The 15,940-nt window shown below is 41.1% G+C and overlaps 1 protein-coding gene across 2 annotated transcripts in view; it reads right to left on the reverse strand.

The window, feature by feature from the left end:
• The window catches only part of LOC127056332 (glypican-5-like), a 644,723-nt gene that overhangs the window by 260,483 nt on the left and 368,300 nt on the right, over positions 1-15,940 (reverse strand). For both annotated transcript variants that reach the window (XM_050964047.1, XM_050964045.1), the window contains one exon: positions 11,180-11,300. In XM_050964047.1, the coding sequence (XP_050820004.1) occupies positions 11,180-11,300 (121 nt within the window). The remainder of the gene's footprint in view (positions 1-11,179; positions 11,301-15,940) is intronic.

The following is a 15,940-nucleotide window of genomic DNA, read 5'->3' on the forward strand; positions in this document are numbered from 1 at the left end:
ACATTAAAAGGAAAAAAAGAAGGGCAAAATGTTTCCCAGTTTACCAAAAAGCTCAGCCTAGATCTGCCCTTGGGGATTGGGGGTGGGGGCTCCGACTGCATGATTCGCCTAGGGTGCCAGTTGCTGGTAGCTAGTCTAGGGTCACCCCTGCCCTAACCTTTAGTTACATAGAAAGGAAGTTAAAAGCAATATACATACTTAGAATTTCCTCTGTGTGGGACTACAGACTAAGTGCAAACCTAGTCACTATTAGAGTGTCACTATTAAACCGTCACTATTAAACCAAGTCACCACAAGCACCTTGATTGCACAGGTCTTCCCAATCGCTTAACTCCTGGTTTCATACCTGACTGGTAAAGCAGCAGGCAGAGTAGTCTCTATTAGTGAGATGCTCATTGTCTTAACTTAAAAATTGCAAGGCATCCAGATACCATGATGATGGGCTTTGAATAAATAGTTTTAGTAATACAATAATATCAGGAAAAGGGATCAGCACACATGACTATCACTGAAACCTCCTACTGTTACATCTCCAGAGAGCTATATGGAAACCTATGGTTTTGATGTAGAGCTGTCAGTTTTTACAAACCATAATTATGAATCAATCCAGGTCCTAATGTACCAGTGGAAAGATACTCATGAACTTCAGGGATAGATTGGCTCCCATAAACAGTGCTGAAACAACAGTTATGGGGCAACCATCCCTTCCTTCATATAAAAAAAATCCTTCTTATAGTTTCCTTCTTCCTGGTATACAGTGCTTTGAAATTGCATAACAATCTGTAACAGTATATTTCTAAATCTACATAATCATTTTTTGTTCATTTCAAAGGAGACCAGATATTTTTGCTAAACAAAGCTGCTGGCTTTCTGTATTGCCTCCAGGAGAGGTTCACAGATACACTTTTTGTTGAAATTCATTAACAATAAAATGAAGATAGGTCATTGTCATATAGCATAGCTCAATTGTTTAAAGTAGCTGTAAGGCTCAGAGGAGACATACAGCAGCAGAAATCATAAATATAGATATCACAGTGATTAAAAAATTGACATGTTGGGTTTACCTGTCAGAGAATAAAGACACTCCCTTCTGACATTAAAAGCCACAAAAAAGAGGACTCACTAAAGGAGGAAAGCAACTCACAGTCAGCTGCTGCTCTACCTCTGAGGAGGGCTGGATGTGTAGCAGAGAACAATGGGCAGGACCACTAGTTCTTATGAAAGGCAGAGATCTGCAGGAGGCCTGGGCCCAGTTCCTCATTCCTGAGGATCTACATCTCTCCATGTTCCCTACATTGCAGAACCCCAGTAACATGGTCTCCTACCATTGTTAGGGCTCCCACCCGTAGCTGATGCATATCCTATCTGAGGTATGGAAAAATCCCAACTGGGGAATGTCAAAATTTGGTCTCTAAATGGACCATGTCATTTCATCTAGAAAATGTCCTTCTGAATTTTATAATTCTTGACATCTGATTGGTGTGCCAAACTGGACAGTCTCTACGCAAAAGAATAAATGGACCAAATCAAGAATTATAACATTCAAAAACCAGTCTGAGAACACTTCAATCTCCCTGGTCACTCTATTACAGACCTCAAAGTCACAATACTCCAAGAAAAAAAACTTCAAAAACAGAGTCCAATGAGAAACTGCAGAATTTGAATTATTTGCAAACTGGACACCATTAAATTAGGCTTGAATAAAGACTGGGAGTGGATGGGTCATTACACAAAGTAAAACCTATTTCCCCATGCTAATTTTTTTCCCACTACTCTTACTCACACCTTCTTCTCAACTGTGGGAAATGGGCCATCCTGATTATCACTACAAAAATTTTTTTTCCTCCTGCAGATAATAGCCCACCTTAACTGATTACTCTTGTTATAGTTAGTATGGCAACACTCATTTTTTCATGTCCTCTGTGTCTGTGTGTGTATATATATCTTCCTACTGTATTTTCCACTGCAAGCAACTGATGAAGTGGGTTTTAGCCCACAAAAGCTTATGCTCAAATAAATTTGTTCCTCTCTCAGGGCATTTTAGAGACTAACATGACTACATTGTATGGGTAGGTCTCTATGTGGCCCAACCCAATGTATGCATCAGGTTTCCTGTGATTTTATTTTCACTTCCCACTGGAACATTTGAGTTAAATATAAGGTGCTAAGTAACACTGATAGGTAAACAGTGAGTATTCTCATCTGAAATCTACAGGCATTACCGCTCATATATGGACAGTATTGCAGTTAAGTGCCACCACAAAGCCTCAAGTCTGCCACTTCAAGGCAGCACTGCTATGTAATACACTGCTTAACAGAGAAAGAGTGTTGAAAAAAATTCCTGTGGGATAGTCAAAGGTGTCCAACAACAGAATGCAGGGCACTTTGTCTCAGCTTTGATTGACAGGGCAATGTAACAATACATTAGATAAGCCAAAAGCAATGAAAACAAAGATGCCTCATTGAGAACTGTATATGACAGAAACGTGCTTGCTTCCACAAAGAAACCAAAGAGTGCTAAATTACAGCTAGACTGTTTTTTATACTGGGGTCAAACTGATGGTGGCATCTTTTCTGAGACAGACATGACAAGATCTGATTCCTCAAGTACGTGTTATGAAATATTAATTATACTTGTGCATGTATATTTCTTGAGAAACTGAAAATTACATGTGAACCTGGGAGTCTTTGTCTCTAAGGGGGCTGGACGGCGTTAAGTGTTGAGATGAATCTCTTCATTTCAAGTGGGTTATGAAAAAGGGTCATACATTATCTCAGGGCTGGGAGCATTAAGTTTCCATCCCATAAACAGAGAGATGTCTGACTTCCAGCACTGGGGCACGTGGGGAGGAGAAGGGGAGGCGGAAATGACTATGCAAAATTGATTAGGTAATTTGGTAACCCGCTTATTGGTTTATCTGGAGTGAGAGATCAGCCATCATTACTCCCTGTGGTGGTAGTGGAAATGAGCACAGAAAGAATAAACAGAAAAAGTCACATAATCTCTCTCAAGCTTCTTGATGTTATCAGAACTTGAAAGAATAGATGTAAGATTTCATTAAGTCTATCTTTAGCTCTCACTGGCAGTGTAAGTTTCCTGCTAGTATTTATGAAACTACTAGTGAGATTTGCATGCATATAGTTTCTGTGTATTGTTTCCTCTATAGTTTATATTTGGATCTGAAAGTGATGAGGTTTGTTGTCACCCTTAGTTTCTATGGGAGTAAATTCCACAATCGTCAGCCTGCCATGCAATTCTACACTGATATGTAATAGAAAAAATCCCAAAACACACATGCCGAGGTGGCCAATTTTATGTGAGCCTGAAAATGTTGCATATACAGTACCTACATTTCAGTTAAGCACTAGGTAAGCTAATTTACTGAATTGTCCTGTACTTAACCTGATTTAATACATTTTGAAGATTCAGCTATTGCTGGCTCACACTAGTTCTAACAAATCTTTCAGTGTCATTACTTCAATCTTTGCTAAAATTGTCTCATTTACAGTCTATGCATTTCTTAGTTAACCTAAGTCCCATTGCCTTGCTGAATTAGGACCAGACTTTCGAATATTCACATCTTTTCCAGGCAACATTTACAATCTTTGTAGTCTCAGAAATGTCAGAGGGCTCAAGTTATGTTTTATTACACAGGACAAGCGTGACAAAAAGAGTGGAGAGTTAAACTGGAGAGCATATAATCTTAGAGAATGCCAACAGTAAATGCTTTGTCAGTTTCCTAACATTCTCATCAACTTTCCAGTGTAATTGATCCTTTAGGATTTCTAGTATCAAAGTCTGTCATGTTTGAACTTGGCAAATGTGCTATAGTGAAAAAATACATTAAAAATATCTAAGTATCACTATTTGCTGAAAAGTGGCTCTAAAAATAGGCATGTGGGATTTCATGTTATCATTTCTCAGTGAATCCCAGATCACGTCAGCTTTGTTTACAAAAGAGTGGAAAACGTTATTTCTTACTGCTATTTCTTCAAAATCAATCTGGGGTTTCATCTGATCTGATGCCTGTGCATTATCAAGAGTAATAAGGATTTTGCAATTGTAACTCAATTAATAATTCTGTTGATATGTGAGGCTGCTTCTATAACTGGAGTAAAGAGTATTAAAATAGTAAATGTCAGTCAAGCAAACAATAGCATGGGCTGAATGTATTAACTGAACGCAAAATTTAGTGAATTTTGGTTCTGGGAAGCATTTGTGAATCCGTTTTATTTGCAACTCTATTTGCTATTCAAAAATATTAGAGGTGAAATACTGACTCCACTTGAAGAAAATGGACAAGCTTCCCTTGACTTCAGTGGGGACAGGATTTCACCCTACATGCAGGTTACAAGTGAACAAGTTGTACAGTAGAGATTGTTTGTGAAGTACCGGCTGAGATATACCACCACAGCAGTTTTACAATGAGCCCAGCTTCTACACCTGAAACTAATAGCAAACATGAAAGGTTTAGGAACCAAGAGGATATAAACACTGGCCTCCTCTTTAGCATTGGAGGTTAAAATCACCCCCCAAGGACTTACAAAGGAATAACGATTTTACATCAAAGAGCCTCACATGTTCAGAGTGGGAGAATTTAAAGCCAGAAGAGACCACTGTGATCAACTAGTGTGACCCCCACCCCCCCGGACCCCGCTACATAACGCAGCCCACAGAACTTCCCTGAATTAATTTTTATTTCACCTAGAGCATATTATTTACAAAAAAAATCCTCTCTTGATTTAAACATTTCCACTTATGAAAAATCCACCACAACTCTTGGGTAGTAGTTCCAATGGTTGATTACCCTCACGGTTAAAAATTTGCACCTCAACAGAGCAGAATCAATGAGTCAGAGAGTACACAGGCATCCACACATTCTGCATGAACATGGACTTGTTGTGGTACAGCACCAATGCAAATCTCTAGGTGATGCTGTTTAGGTCAGGGACTTTAGCCCCTTAACTCTATTGGTGACTGTGGGCATCATTTGGTCAGCAGACTCCACCTACTTTCTCTTCCTCTATAGAGGCTAAATATCTCCTTCGTTGCCCAATTTAGGTCTTACATGTCAGAGCTTATTCTCTCTCCCCTACGTGTTCCCTAACTGATCCTTCAGACACACAGCCTGCTTCTTTCGCGCTCTTAAAATCTATGTCACTTCCCCTTCCATGGAGGAACTTGTGTTTCTACAGTTAAGCAATATCATTCAAACAGGTGCTCGCTTACCATTGTCACTGTTTCAAATCACTCATGACAAAACACATTCCTCCTTTCCCCTTTCCCCTCCGAACCCCATCCTCCTCCAGAATCCCTTCTGTAAAGAAAACCTGAAGTTACTACACACAGCAAGGTAGCAAATTTCATATAGTTAAGAACAAACAAAGATAATATTATTTGTCACATTTTAAATTCCACCCTTTATATTGTCTGTGGAAAAAAATAAAAGAGAATTATTATTCTTTAAATTCAATTCACCTGTGTGACTGAATGCACCCCTGTATTCACACCCTACAAACCATTGTAATAATCTTTGTACAAAATATGCCTTGTGAGGTATCATTTGAAAATGAGTAACTTGCTGATCAGTAATATAACATTTTCCCATGATAAGTGAAGCTGTGAATTTGCCCTGAATGGTGTTGGTGACACATGTTCAAACCTACGTAGCCCTGATTTGGTAGGACTGGGCAAGCAGCTCCTAAACAAAGGTTCTAAGGAATGGTACAAGGGAAGACAGCACAATATAGATAGTGGATTTCAAGAAGGCTCACTTTAGCAAATTCAGGGGCTGGTAGGTAATATCCCCTGGGAAGCAAGTCTGAGGGGAAAAACAGTTCAAGAGAGTTGCCAGTTTTTCAAAGAAACATTATTAAGGGCACAAGAGCAAACTATCCCAATGTGTAGGAAAGATCGGAAGAATGGCAAGAGGCCACCCTGGCTTGACCAGGAGATCTTCAGTGATCTGAAACTCAAAAAGGAGTCCTACAAAGAGTGGAAACTAGGTCTGCAATGGGGTGGCTGCTCCATTCCTGCAGAATGAGGGTAAAAGCAGCCCTGGAAAGGGCTGCAGTTGTGAAAGGCTGGGCTGATTGGGGAAGCAGCCACAGCTGTGGCCAGCTCAATCAGGGCCCAGCTGGCCCTTATAAGAGGGCTGGGGGCCAGGAGTTGAGAAAGAGACTCTCTCTAGCTCCTGAGAGAGAAGGACTTGGCTGCCTGGATGCTGAGAAGGGTACCTGAGGTGGAGCAGTGCTGGGGAAGGGCAGAGGGAGCTCCAGCCTAGTAAAACCTCAGGCTGCAGGCTTTGCTAGAAGACCAAAAAGGGTACTGGGGCTGCTGAGGGGCAGTCCTGAGATAGGCAAAGGCAGCAGGTCCAAACCCCCTTGCTGATGATGAAAAGTTTACAGACTGCAGTGTGCCCCAGTGAGCGGGAGCTAGATGATGACTGGCAGTAGCCACTGTGGCAAGATGGGGATAGAGAGTGGGGGTTTCCCTGGGAGGGGAGATCCAGAGAGTGGGGCACTGCCAAGGGGCAACATCCCAAGATAAAGGGGCACTGGAGTCCAGCAGAGACACAGGGGACAATGACAGATGAGACTCCAGCCTACAGAGGGCGCTCTGGGCTGGAAGAGTTAATTCCCAGGATGACCAGCAGGAGGCACTGCGCACTGCTACAAAGTCAAATTACAAAGGATGAATATAAACAAATAACACAAGTATGTAGGGATAAAATTAGAAAGACCAGGGCACAAAATGAGATTAAATTAGCTAAAGACATAAAGGGTAGCAAGAAAACATTTTACAAATACATTAGAAGCAAGAGGAAGACCAAAGACAGGGTAGGCCCATTAGTCAATAAGTGGGAGACACAATAACAGAAAATGTGGAAATGGCAGAAATGCTAAATGACTTTTTGTTTCAGTTTTCACAAAAAAGGTAAGTGGAATTCGAAATCTAACATAGTGAATGCCAGTGAAAATGAGGAAGGCTCAGAGGCTAAAACAGGAAACAAGTTAAAAATTACCTAGACAACTTAGATGTCTTCAAGTCACCAGTACCTGAAATACATCTTAGAATACTCAAGGAGCTGACTGAGGAGATATCTGAGCCATTAGTGATTATCTTCGAAAAGTCATGGAAGATGGGAGAGATTCCAGAGGCCTGAAAAAGGGCAAATATTGTGCAAATCTATAAAAAAGGAAAATAAGGACAATCTGGGGAATTACAGACCAGTCATCTTAACGTCTGTACCGGGAAAGATAATGGAGCAAATAATTAAGCAATCAATTTGCAAACACCTTGAAGACGATAAGATAAGTGACAATCAGCAGGGATTTGCCAAGAAATCATGTCAAACCAACTTATAGCTTTCTTTGACAGGTTAACGAGCCTTGTGGCAGGGCGGGTGTAAATGTGGTATATCTTAAATTTTGTAAGGCTTTTGATACTGTCTTGCATGACTATCTCATAAACCAACTAGGGAAATACAACCTTGATGGAGCTATTATAAGGTGGGTGCATAACTGGTTGAAAAACCATTTCGAGAGAGTAGTTATCAGTGGTTCACAGTCAAGCTGGAAGGGCATAATGAGTGGGTTCCTGCCGGGACCAGTTTTGGGTCTGGTTCTGGTCAATATCTTCATCAATGATTTAGATAATAGCAAAGAGAGTACAATTACAAAGTTTGCAGACAATACCACGCTGGGAGAGGTTGCAAGTGCTTTGGTGGATTACAATTCAAAATGATCTGGAGAAACGGTCTGAAGTAAATAGGATGAAATTCAATCAGGACAAATGCAAAGTAACCTACTTAGGAAGGAAAAATCAGTTGCACACATACAAAATGGAAAATGGCTTCCTAGGAAGGAGTACTGTGGAAATGGATCAAGGGGTCATAGTGAATCACAAGCTAAATAGGAGTTAACAATGTAACACGGCTGCAAAAAAAAACGCATGTATTCACAGGAGTGTTGTAAGCAAGACACAAGCAGTAATTCTTCCGCTCTACTCTGCACTGATTAGGTCTCAACTGGAGTATTGTGTCCAGTTCTGGGTGCCACATTTCAGGAAGGATGTGGATAAACTAGAGAGATGATTAAAGGTCTAGAAAACATGACCTATGAGGAAGATTGAAAAAAACTGGGTTTGTTTAGTCTGGAGAAGAAAAGACTGATGGGGGACATAACAGTTATCAAGTACATAAAAGGTTGTTACAAGGAGAAGGGACAAAAATTGTTCTCCTTAACCTCTGAGGATAGGGCAAGAAGTAATGGGCTTAAATTGCAGCAAGGGCAGTTTAAGTTGGCCATTAGGAAAAACTTCCTAACTGTCAAGGTGGTTAAGCACTGGAATAAATTGCCTTGGAAGGTTGTGGAAGCTCCATCATTGGAGATTTTTAAAAGCAGGTTAGACAAACACTTGTCAGGGATGGTGCAGATAATACTTGCTCCTGTCATGAATGTAGGGGACTGGACTCGATGACCTCTTGAGGTCCGTTCCATTCCTACGATTCTATGTTGATCTCTTTAAAGGGGCAGTGGACCTCATATCTGGGCTGCTCAGGAAAGGGCTAGACAGTGCAGAGTACTCTGTTTTTTTTTCAGGGGCTGAGGAGGAGAAATCCAGGAATGGCAGTGTATTGGAATTACTCTCTAAGTAGGAACCAAGGCTGCTGGAAGCCAGAGCATGTCTGGAGTTTGCTGACAGGCTGCTGGGGTCAGAGCTGCGTGACCAGCATTGTGGTTATACACAGACACTCAGACAATCTATTTCTAATTACATTTAATTGTCAGAGTTTATAGAAAACTATTACACAGATCAATTATAATTACTATTTATAAAGTAAATTAACACTATTTGATAACATGCAAAAGCCAATAAATAATGAATAATCACTTTACCCAATCTGGCTTAATAATATTTATTTCACTGCAATATTAAATAACACTTTCTGTTGGAAGTTATAATTCCCAATGGCAAGTTAAATCAATACACAGAATCTCTAAATCTTCAGCCTACAGAAATATTAGAACCATCTTAAATTTAATAGTAGTACTAATTGATGGCTAGATTGTGGATTTGCCACAAGCCCTAGGTAAGGAGCAGTACAAAGTTGTGCTTCTTAAGAACAAACTGTTGACACAGAGTCATAGCTACTCAGTTCCTTGCTTCCTCTGGGACCCAGGAAGAAAATAATTCACCCTTGCACATTATCTGGTGCAGATTACTTTCTCCTACATACCTTCCAGAGCAGATGAGGTTAGGTTCAATAACCATTGCCTATAAACTGCCTATTTTCAGTCTCGTGCTATACCATTCTCTTATGGTGAAAAATTAGGGATGAGTTCATGTATAAACACTGCAGACTCCAAAGACACAAGCTGTAAACATTCTTTCAACTGGACAAGAAAACATGTCTACTTTACATGAAAATCATTGCTGTTAAATCTGTTAGCTCTAGCTAATTTAGACTGATGCTATTTCTGCAACTTGCATTGAGTTGTGCTGAAGCAATAGTACAATAGAATCATGATGGATTCAGCACTGAAACACAGCAGTTTGGGTTGGACAGCAAGTATAACCAAGGGAGCATGAGCTGAGAGTTTACGCAGACTAGGTTAACCATGTTTCTGGTAAACCTGTTGGCAGATCATCTTTCCTTTTATGGCTGGAAAGGTTAGAAATCACACTCAGGCAAGGAAACATTTTGAAAGTTGCACACAAGGTTAATTGACCTAGTCAAACTCTGTATTCTAACTATGGTATTCTATGGAATTCAACCACCACAGATTTGGGGATCCACTCTAGCAGAAAACAAGTCTGCTCCAGGCTGAGGGAAAATTCCACCAGCCTAGGAACATCATAGGATGGCATAGGCAGCTTCACACTCGTCACAGACCCCTGTGTAATGAATGGGGCTGCGGATAAGGAGGCATCTCCCCAGCCCTCAGTGACTCTGGGTTGTAGAGCAGCCCATTGACAGCTGTGGGAAGGCTGCCATAAATTGGACCAGTTCCTGAGGCACAAAAGTAGTTTATAGCCCAGTTATGCCACCATCCCACAGTGCTGTTCTTTTGGTTCTGTGCTTCAGTATAGTATACAATATACAGTAACTCCTCATTTAAAGCTGTTCCAGTTAACATTGTTTCATTGTTACATTGCTGATCAATTAGGGAAAATACTCATTTAAAGTTGTGCAATGCTCCCTTCTAATGTCGTTTAGCAGCCACCTGCTTTGTCCACTGCTTGCAGGAAGAGCAGCCTGTTGGAGGTAGCTGGTGGGGGCTTGGAATGAGGGTGGACCGGCAGCCACCCTATCAGCTCCCCGCTTCCCTAAGTTCCGCCCAGCAGGCTATCAATTGCTGGGCAGTTCAGCTGTCCTTCCCCCCACTGCCATGTGCTGCTCCTGCCCTTTGCCTGGGAGCTGCTCCCAGAGACTCCTGCTTGCTGTGCAGGGGGGGAGGAAGGGGCAGGCTAATGTCAGGGCATCCCCCTCCCCCTGGTCCTGCACCCCGCTTACCCCTTCTCCATATAGAGCAGGGAGCGGACACTGATGGAGAGAGACAGAGAGCCTGGGGCAGCAGCTGCTGTCTCAACTTCCTGATCCACTTAAAAAGACAATGGACTTAAGAATGGGTCAGCTTACTTAAAGGGGAGTGTGCATCTCTCTTTCACACACACACACACACACACACACACACGGTGTGTGTCTGTCTGCTATGCTGTCTCCCCTTCCTCCTGTTCGTGATGCCTTGATGAGAAGCTACATTAACAACGTGTTAACCCTTGAGGGCTCAGCCGAGTGCTAGTTCATCATTTCGCAGCAAGACATTCCCTGGGAAATATCCCTCTCTCTTCCACCCTCTAACTTCACCACCTCAACCAAGCTTCACGATCATCACAGCTCTGAACAGTATTAAATTGTTTGTTTAAAACATATACTGTGTGTATATCTATATAATATATATATTTTTTGTCTGGTGAAAAAAATTCCCTGGAACCTAAACCCCCCATTCTTATGGGGAAATGGATTTGCTTAACATCATTTCACTTAAAGTAGCATTTTTCAGGAACATAACTACAACATTAAGCGAGGAATTACTGTACCCCAGTGTTTTCATCTTCAGATCCCTTCTAAGACCCAACGTGGAAAAGCTTTTAATTGTGAGACTTACTTACTTGGTTAAAATGATGAAGTTTGTCAATTAAATGACTGATGAGAGGGTCTAATCCTTTGACTTTCAATTCTGGGTTATTAATTTGTGCCTTCAGTCCATTGGAAACAACTCTGCTGGTGTAACTAAAAAAAGGGAACAAAAGATCAACCAGGGAGAAAATATTTACACTGAAAGTGAGAGGGTAACATTTTACAGGCTATTTTCATTAGAATAATGAACATACACAAGTTTTCCTCAATGTGTCAGGGTCAATAAACATATTACAAAGCAAACACGTTTGTAAATAGTGTAATTAGTGCAAACAATTCTTTCATCACCCCAAATCTGCATAAAATGACATGATTTCTTGCAGTATTATCAACTCCAACCATTCCAATATCACAAGTCAGTACCCAAAAAAATCATGAGAGATTTAAAAAAACCCAACATTTCAGGTTTCTTATTTGTATTTTGGTGTTTGAACCTTTCAGGTTTATGTTTCAAGCTTTTCTGCACAACTCTAAGGGCTGGAAACTTGCTTTAAAAATCAAATTTGAGATTCTCAGATAATCACTGGAATCCAGGGGCTTTAAGGAAGACAACAAATATCGCGAGACTTGCAGTAAAATCGCAACAGTTGGCAATGCTGTACAATTTCTCAATCATCAGGGGAAATGTTCCACTCAGTGAAATGAGGTTTTTCAGGAGAGGTCAGCAATTGAGAAGATGAGATTGCCTGCTGGGCTTCAGCCTTAGATGTACTGTAAGAACTCCTTCAAGCGGCACAATCTGATACATCAGCAGTCTTCATCTCAGTCATGCATTATCTTTATCATTATGACTTTGTTAGGAGCAGTTCAGATATATACATACATAGAGCACGCCTCTAGGCAATCTCACCTTAGACCTTTGGATCTGAAAAACATCAGCTGTTCTAAAACAGTAAATGCCTGCCTCTATCAGCATCCTCATCCTATCACCATGGACAAAGTTATAGCGACACACCAACTGATCATTCAGTCATTGCTGTAGTTCTGTTTCAGCACCAAGATATTGTTCTTTCTACTTGTTTTTGCATCCTTAAATACAAGGAACGAATTGGGTCCCCATTTTTCTGGGGATCCTATGCAAACTACTTTGATTTTCCTGCACCTCCTCTGCAGCAAAACTGGACAAGGAGGTATTCATGGCCCAGGTAGGCAGTGGGACTGATGGGGAAGGTCACTCAACAACTGGCTTCTCCTATGCACCCATATCTGCTTGGGAACTGTGAATCATCATACCAAATGTATGCCTTTGTAAACTCTAGCAGAGGGAGGTTGCATTCTTCTGGATTGGAACTCAAAGAGAAAGGTCCTGTTACAATTTTCTCCTTAGCCACAGCTACATTCTCTACATGATAACTCAGATTTTCTTTCAGTCTGTCAGCAATCTTCCCTTGATAGCTTTTTAAGACTGGAAAACTAAGGATGGGGCTTTCACAAGGGGCTAAGAGAATTAGGCGTTCAACTTGTATTGGCTTTCAATTAGAGTCAGGCACCTAATACCCTTTGGAAATGGCAGCATAAATTCTCTCTTCTCTCAGTGACAAACAGAATTGCAAATTATAATTGGACCTTTACTAGGATGTTTGTCCTATCTTAATTAAAACCAAACAAGTGAATAAAGTTAGACTTCAAGTAAACCTGACAATAAAAACATTACATACTGCTGTTTAACATTTCAGTTCAAGGGTATGCTTGAAATTCTGGTGAAGAATAGAAGAGGTGGCATGGTCAGTTTTTAAGGAAAATTATCAATGACTTTAATCTTGCAGAGAAAGGAAAGATGATAAGAATAAAAAGTGCAAAATAATGGATTTTAAAAAAAAGCAAAAACATTCATTGTGTTAAAATACACAACCAACAGCAGCCTGTCTCCTTGTATTAGATGCAGAGAATGCATTTGATGCAACTCTTCGGGATCATCCTGCAGTACAGGAGGAATTCAGTTATGGACATCAATTTACAGCCTCCATCAAACTGTTCTACAATTCTCCATGGGCATTCCTTTGGCTGAACATCTTCCCATCACAAACAGCAGCACAAGGCAAGAGAATGCTTTGCTACCTATTCTCATTGCTCTATGCTTTTTATCACTTGCTATAGCTATCAGAGTTTCTCCAGATACTCAAGGCATCACAATGATAAAGAAGGTAAAAAAGCTTTTTTTCCACCTACAAATGATATTGCTTTAACTCTGCAAATCACAAGCCTCCATTCAATGCTTTTCAGCAGCATTAAAGGCAAATAGCATTATACAGATTTTGTGTAAATATGATCCAACCAGAAGCAATGCCTTTAGCCACCCCATCCAGTGAGCCTTATTCATTTTCTATGCCAATGATCCCCTGATGGATTCCAATGCCTGGAGGTACAAATCTCACCCAATGTTATTATATTGCTTGTTGCTACATGGGCACCCTCTTTTACTTAATTTAGATAAAGAAAAATGGCATAACCATCATTATCTATATTTGGTTGAGTCCAAAGTCCATTCAGATCAATGGGGCTATTTGTGTGCTTAAATATAAGCACGTATGTTAGTGTTTGTAGGACTGAGCCCCTAGACACCACGACAACGTTCAAATCCGTCTGCTGCCGAAGTCATTATTAGTGTTTGATATTTAGATATCATAGAACCACAGAAGTGGAAGGGACCACGAGAGGTCATCTAGTCCAGCCCCCTGTGCTCAAGGCAGGACTACATATTATCTAGACCATCCCTGACAGGTCTTTGTCCAACCTGCTCTTAAAATTCCCCAATGATGGAGATTCCACAACCTCCCTCTGCAATTTATTCCAGTGCTTAACCACCCTGATCATTTGGAAGCTTTTCTTGATGTCCACCCTAAACTGCCCTTGCTGCATTTTAAGCCCATTGCCTCTTCTCCCATCCTCAGAGGTTAATGGGAACAATTCTTCTCCCTCCTTCTTGTAACAACCTTTCATGTACTTGATAACTGTTATCATAACCCCCTTCAGTCTTATTTTCTCCAGATGAAACAAACGCAGTTTTTTCAATCTTCCCTCATAGGTCATGTTTTCTAGACCTTTAATCATATTTGCTGCTATTCTCTGGACTTTCTCCACATCTTTCCTGAAATGTGGCACCCAGAACTGGACACAATACTCCAGTTGAGACCTAATCAGTGCAGAGTAGAGTGGAAGAATTACTTCTTGTGTCTTGCTTATAATACTCCTGCTAATACATCCCAGAATAATGTTTGCTTTTTTCTGCAACAGCATTGCACTGCTGACTCATATTTAGCTTGTGATCCACTCTGACCCCCAGATCCCTTTCCACAGTACTTGTTCCTAGGCAGTCAGTTCCCTTTTTGTCATTTCCCATCATTTAATCTTGGAATCAGGGAAAGCATACATCAAATTTGGTGGCTCTATCTTCTAGGGCTATTTATATTCATATTCAATCTGTTACACTTATAGCCAACTGCTCTCTGGAGAGAGGGCAGGACCCACAGGACCTCCAGGGTCTGCTTACTCACATGCTTGATACATGAATGGCTGTAGGGGTCATACAAATAGCATGGCTGACATGCCTGGACAGCCAACTGCTGCCCCCAAAAGTGGCTGGGACTACCCAGACATATGAACTGTGACAGGAGCTGATGTTAAGTGCAGCCAGAGGAAGCCATTTGCAGAGCACAACAACTATTGGTTCTAGAAAACCCAAGAACTTTAGTCCATCTTCTTGTGTGTCACTTACTGGCACCCTATCCATTAACTGCTTACATATAGAACACTTCTCTAACAAACTGAGTCCAGAGAGAAAAGGTGGGTGAGGTAATATCTTTTATTGGGCCAACTTCTGCCAGTGAGAGAGACAAGTTTTCAAGCTTACATGCAGCTGACCTGAGATGTGAATTCTTGTCTCTCACTCACAGAAACTGGTCCAGTAAAAGATATTATTTCACCCACCTTCTCTCTCTAATAGCCTGGAACTGACATGACTACAACAACACTGAGTCCACAGAGACTCACTCCAGAGAGAATGGACTGAGTTCAATCCATTAGCTGTAGGGAGGTGGGTTCCAGCAATAAGAGAAGATATGGCCCCCTTGGTTGCTCTTGAGGGGAAGGAGAATGGGGAGTATTGAAAACCATGTTAACATGATAAACTATCACTTGAACTTATAAGGGGTTTCCTGGACCAACTTGCAGGTGAAGAGGCTAAGTAGGGATGCGTGTGATCAGAGTCAGAGTGCAGAGCACCAGCCTAAAGTACTGCGGGTTGAATTGTGCCTCTGTTTTAAGGAGCAACTTGCTGTCTCTCTCTTAGGTCTTGTGCACTATTGTTCTCAATTCTAAGACACGGTGTTATGTTACAACCTTCCAGCAAGAGTATTGTGTATTTTTATTTAACTTCTCTGTGTATGTTGTCAAACATAACAGAGAGAAGGCACGCTAACAACTCAAAGTGAGTCACAGAGCCACTGAGGAGGGAGGACTACGTGCAGGCTGCCACAACTGGAGATAACTTGTTCCAGGAGGCAGCTATACATACATCTTACTTGAAATCCTATCCTGTAAGCACAGAATTAACCTGTTGGCTCTGTATCAGGTCTAATATACACCTCTACCCCGATATAACACGGTCCTCAAGAAACAAAAAATCTCACTGCATTATAGGTGAGACCACATTATATGGAACTTGCTTTGGCCCTCCCTGTTCCTTGCTCCCTGACCTCCCCCTCCAAAGACCCCCATCCTTAATCACCCCCAGA

Source organism: Gopherus flavomarginatus, chromosome 8 (assembly GCF_025201925.1).
Source record: "Gopherus flavomarginatus isolate rGopFla2 chromosome 8, rGopFla2.mat.asm, whole genome shotgun sequence".
In the NCBI taxonomy this organism is placed as follows: Eukaryota; Metazoa; Chordata; order Testudines; family Testudinidae; genus Gopherus; species Gopherus flavomarginatus.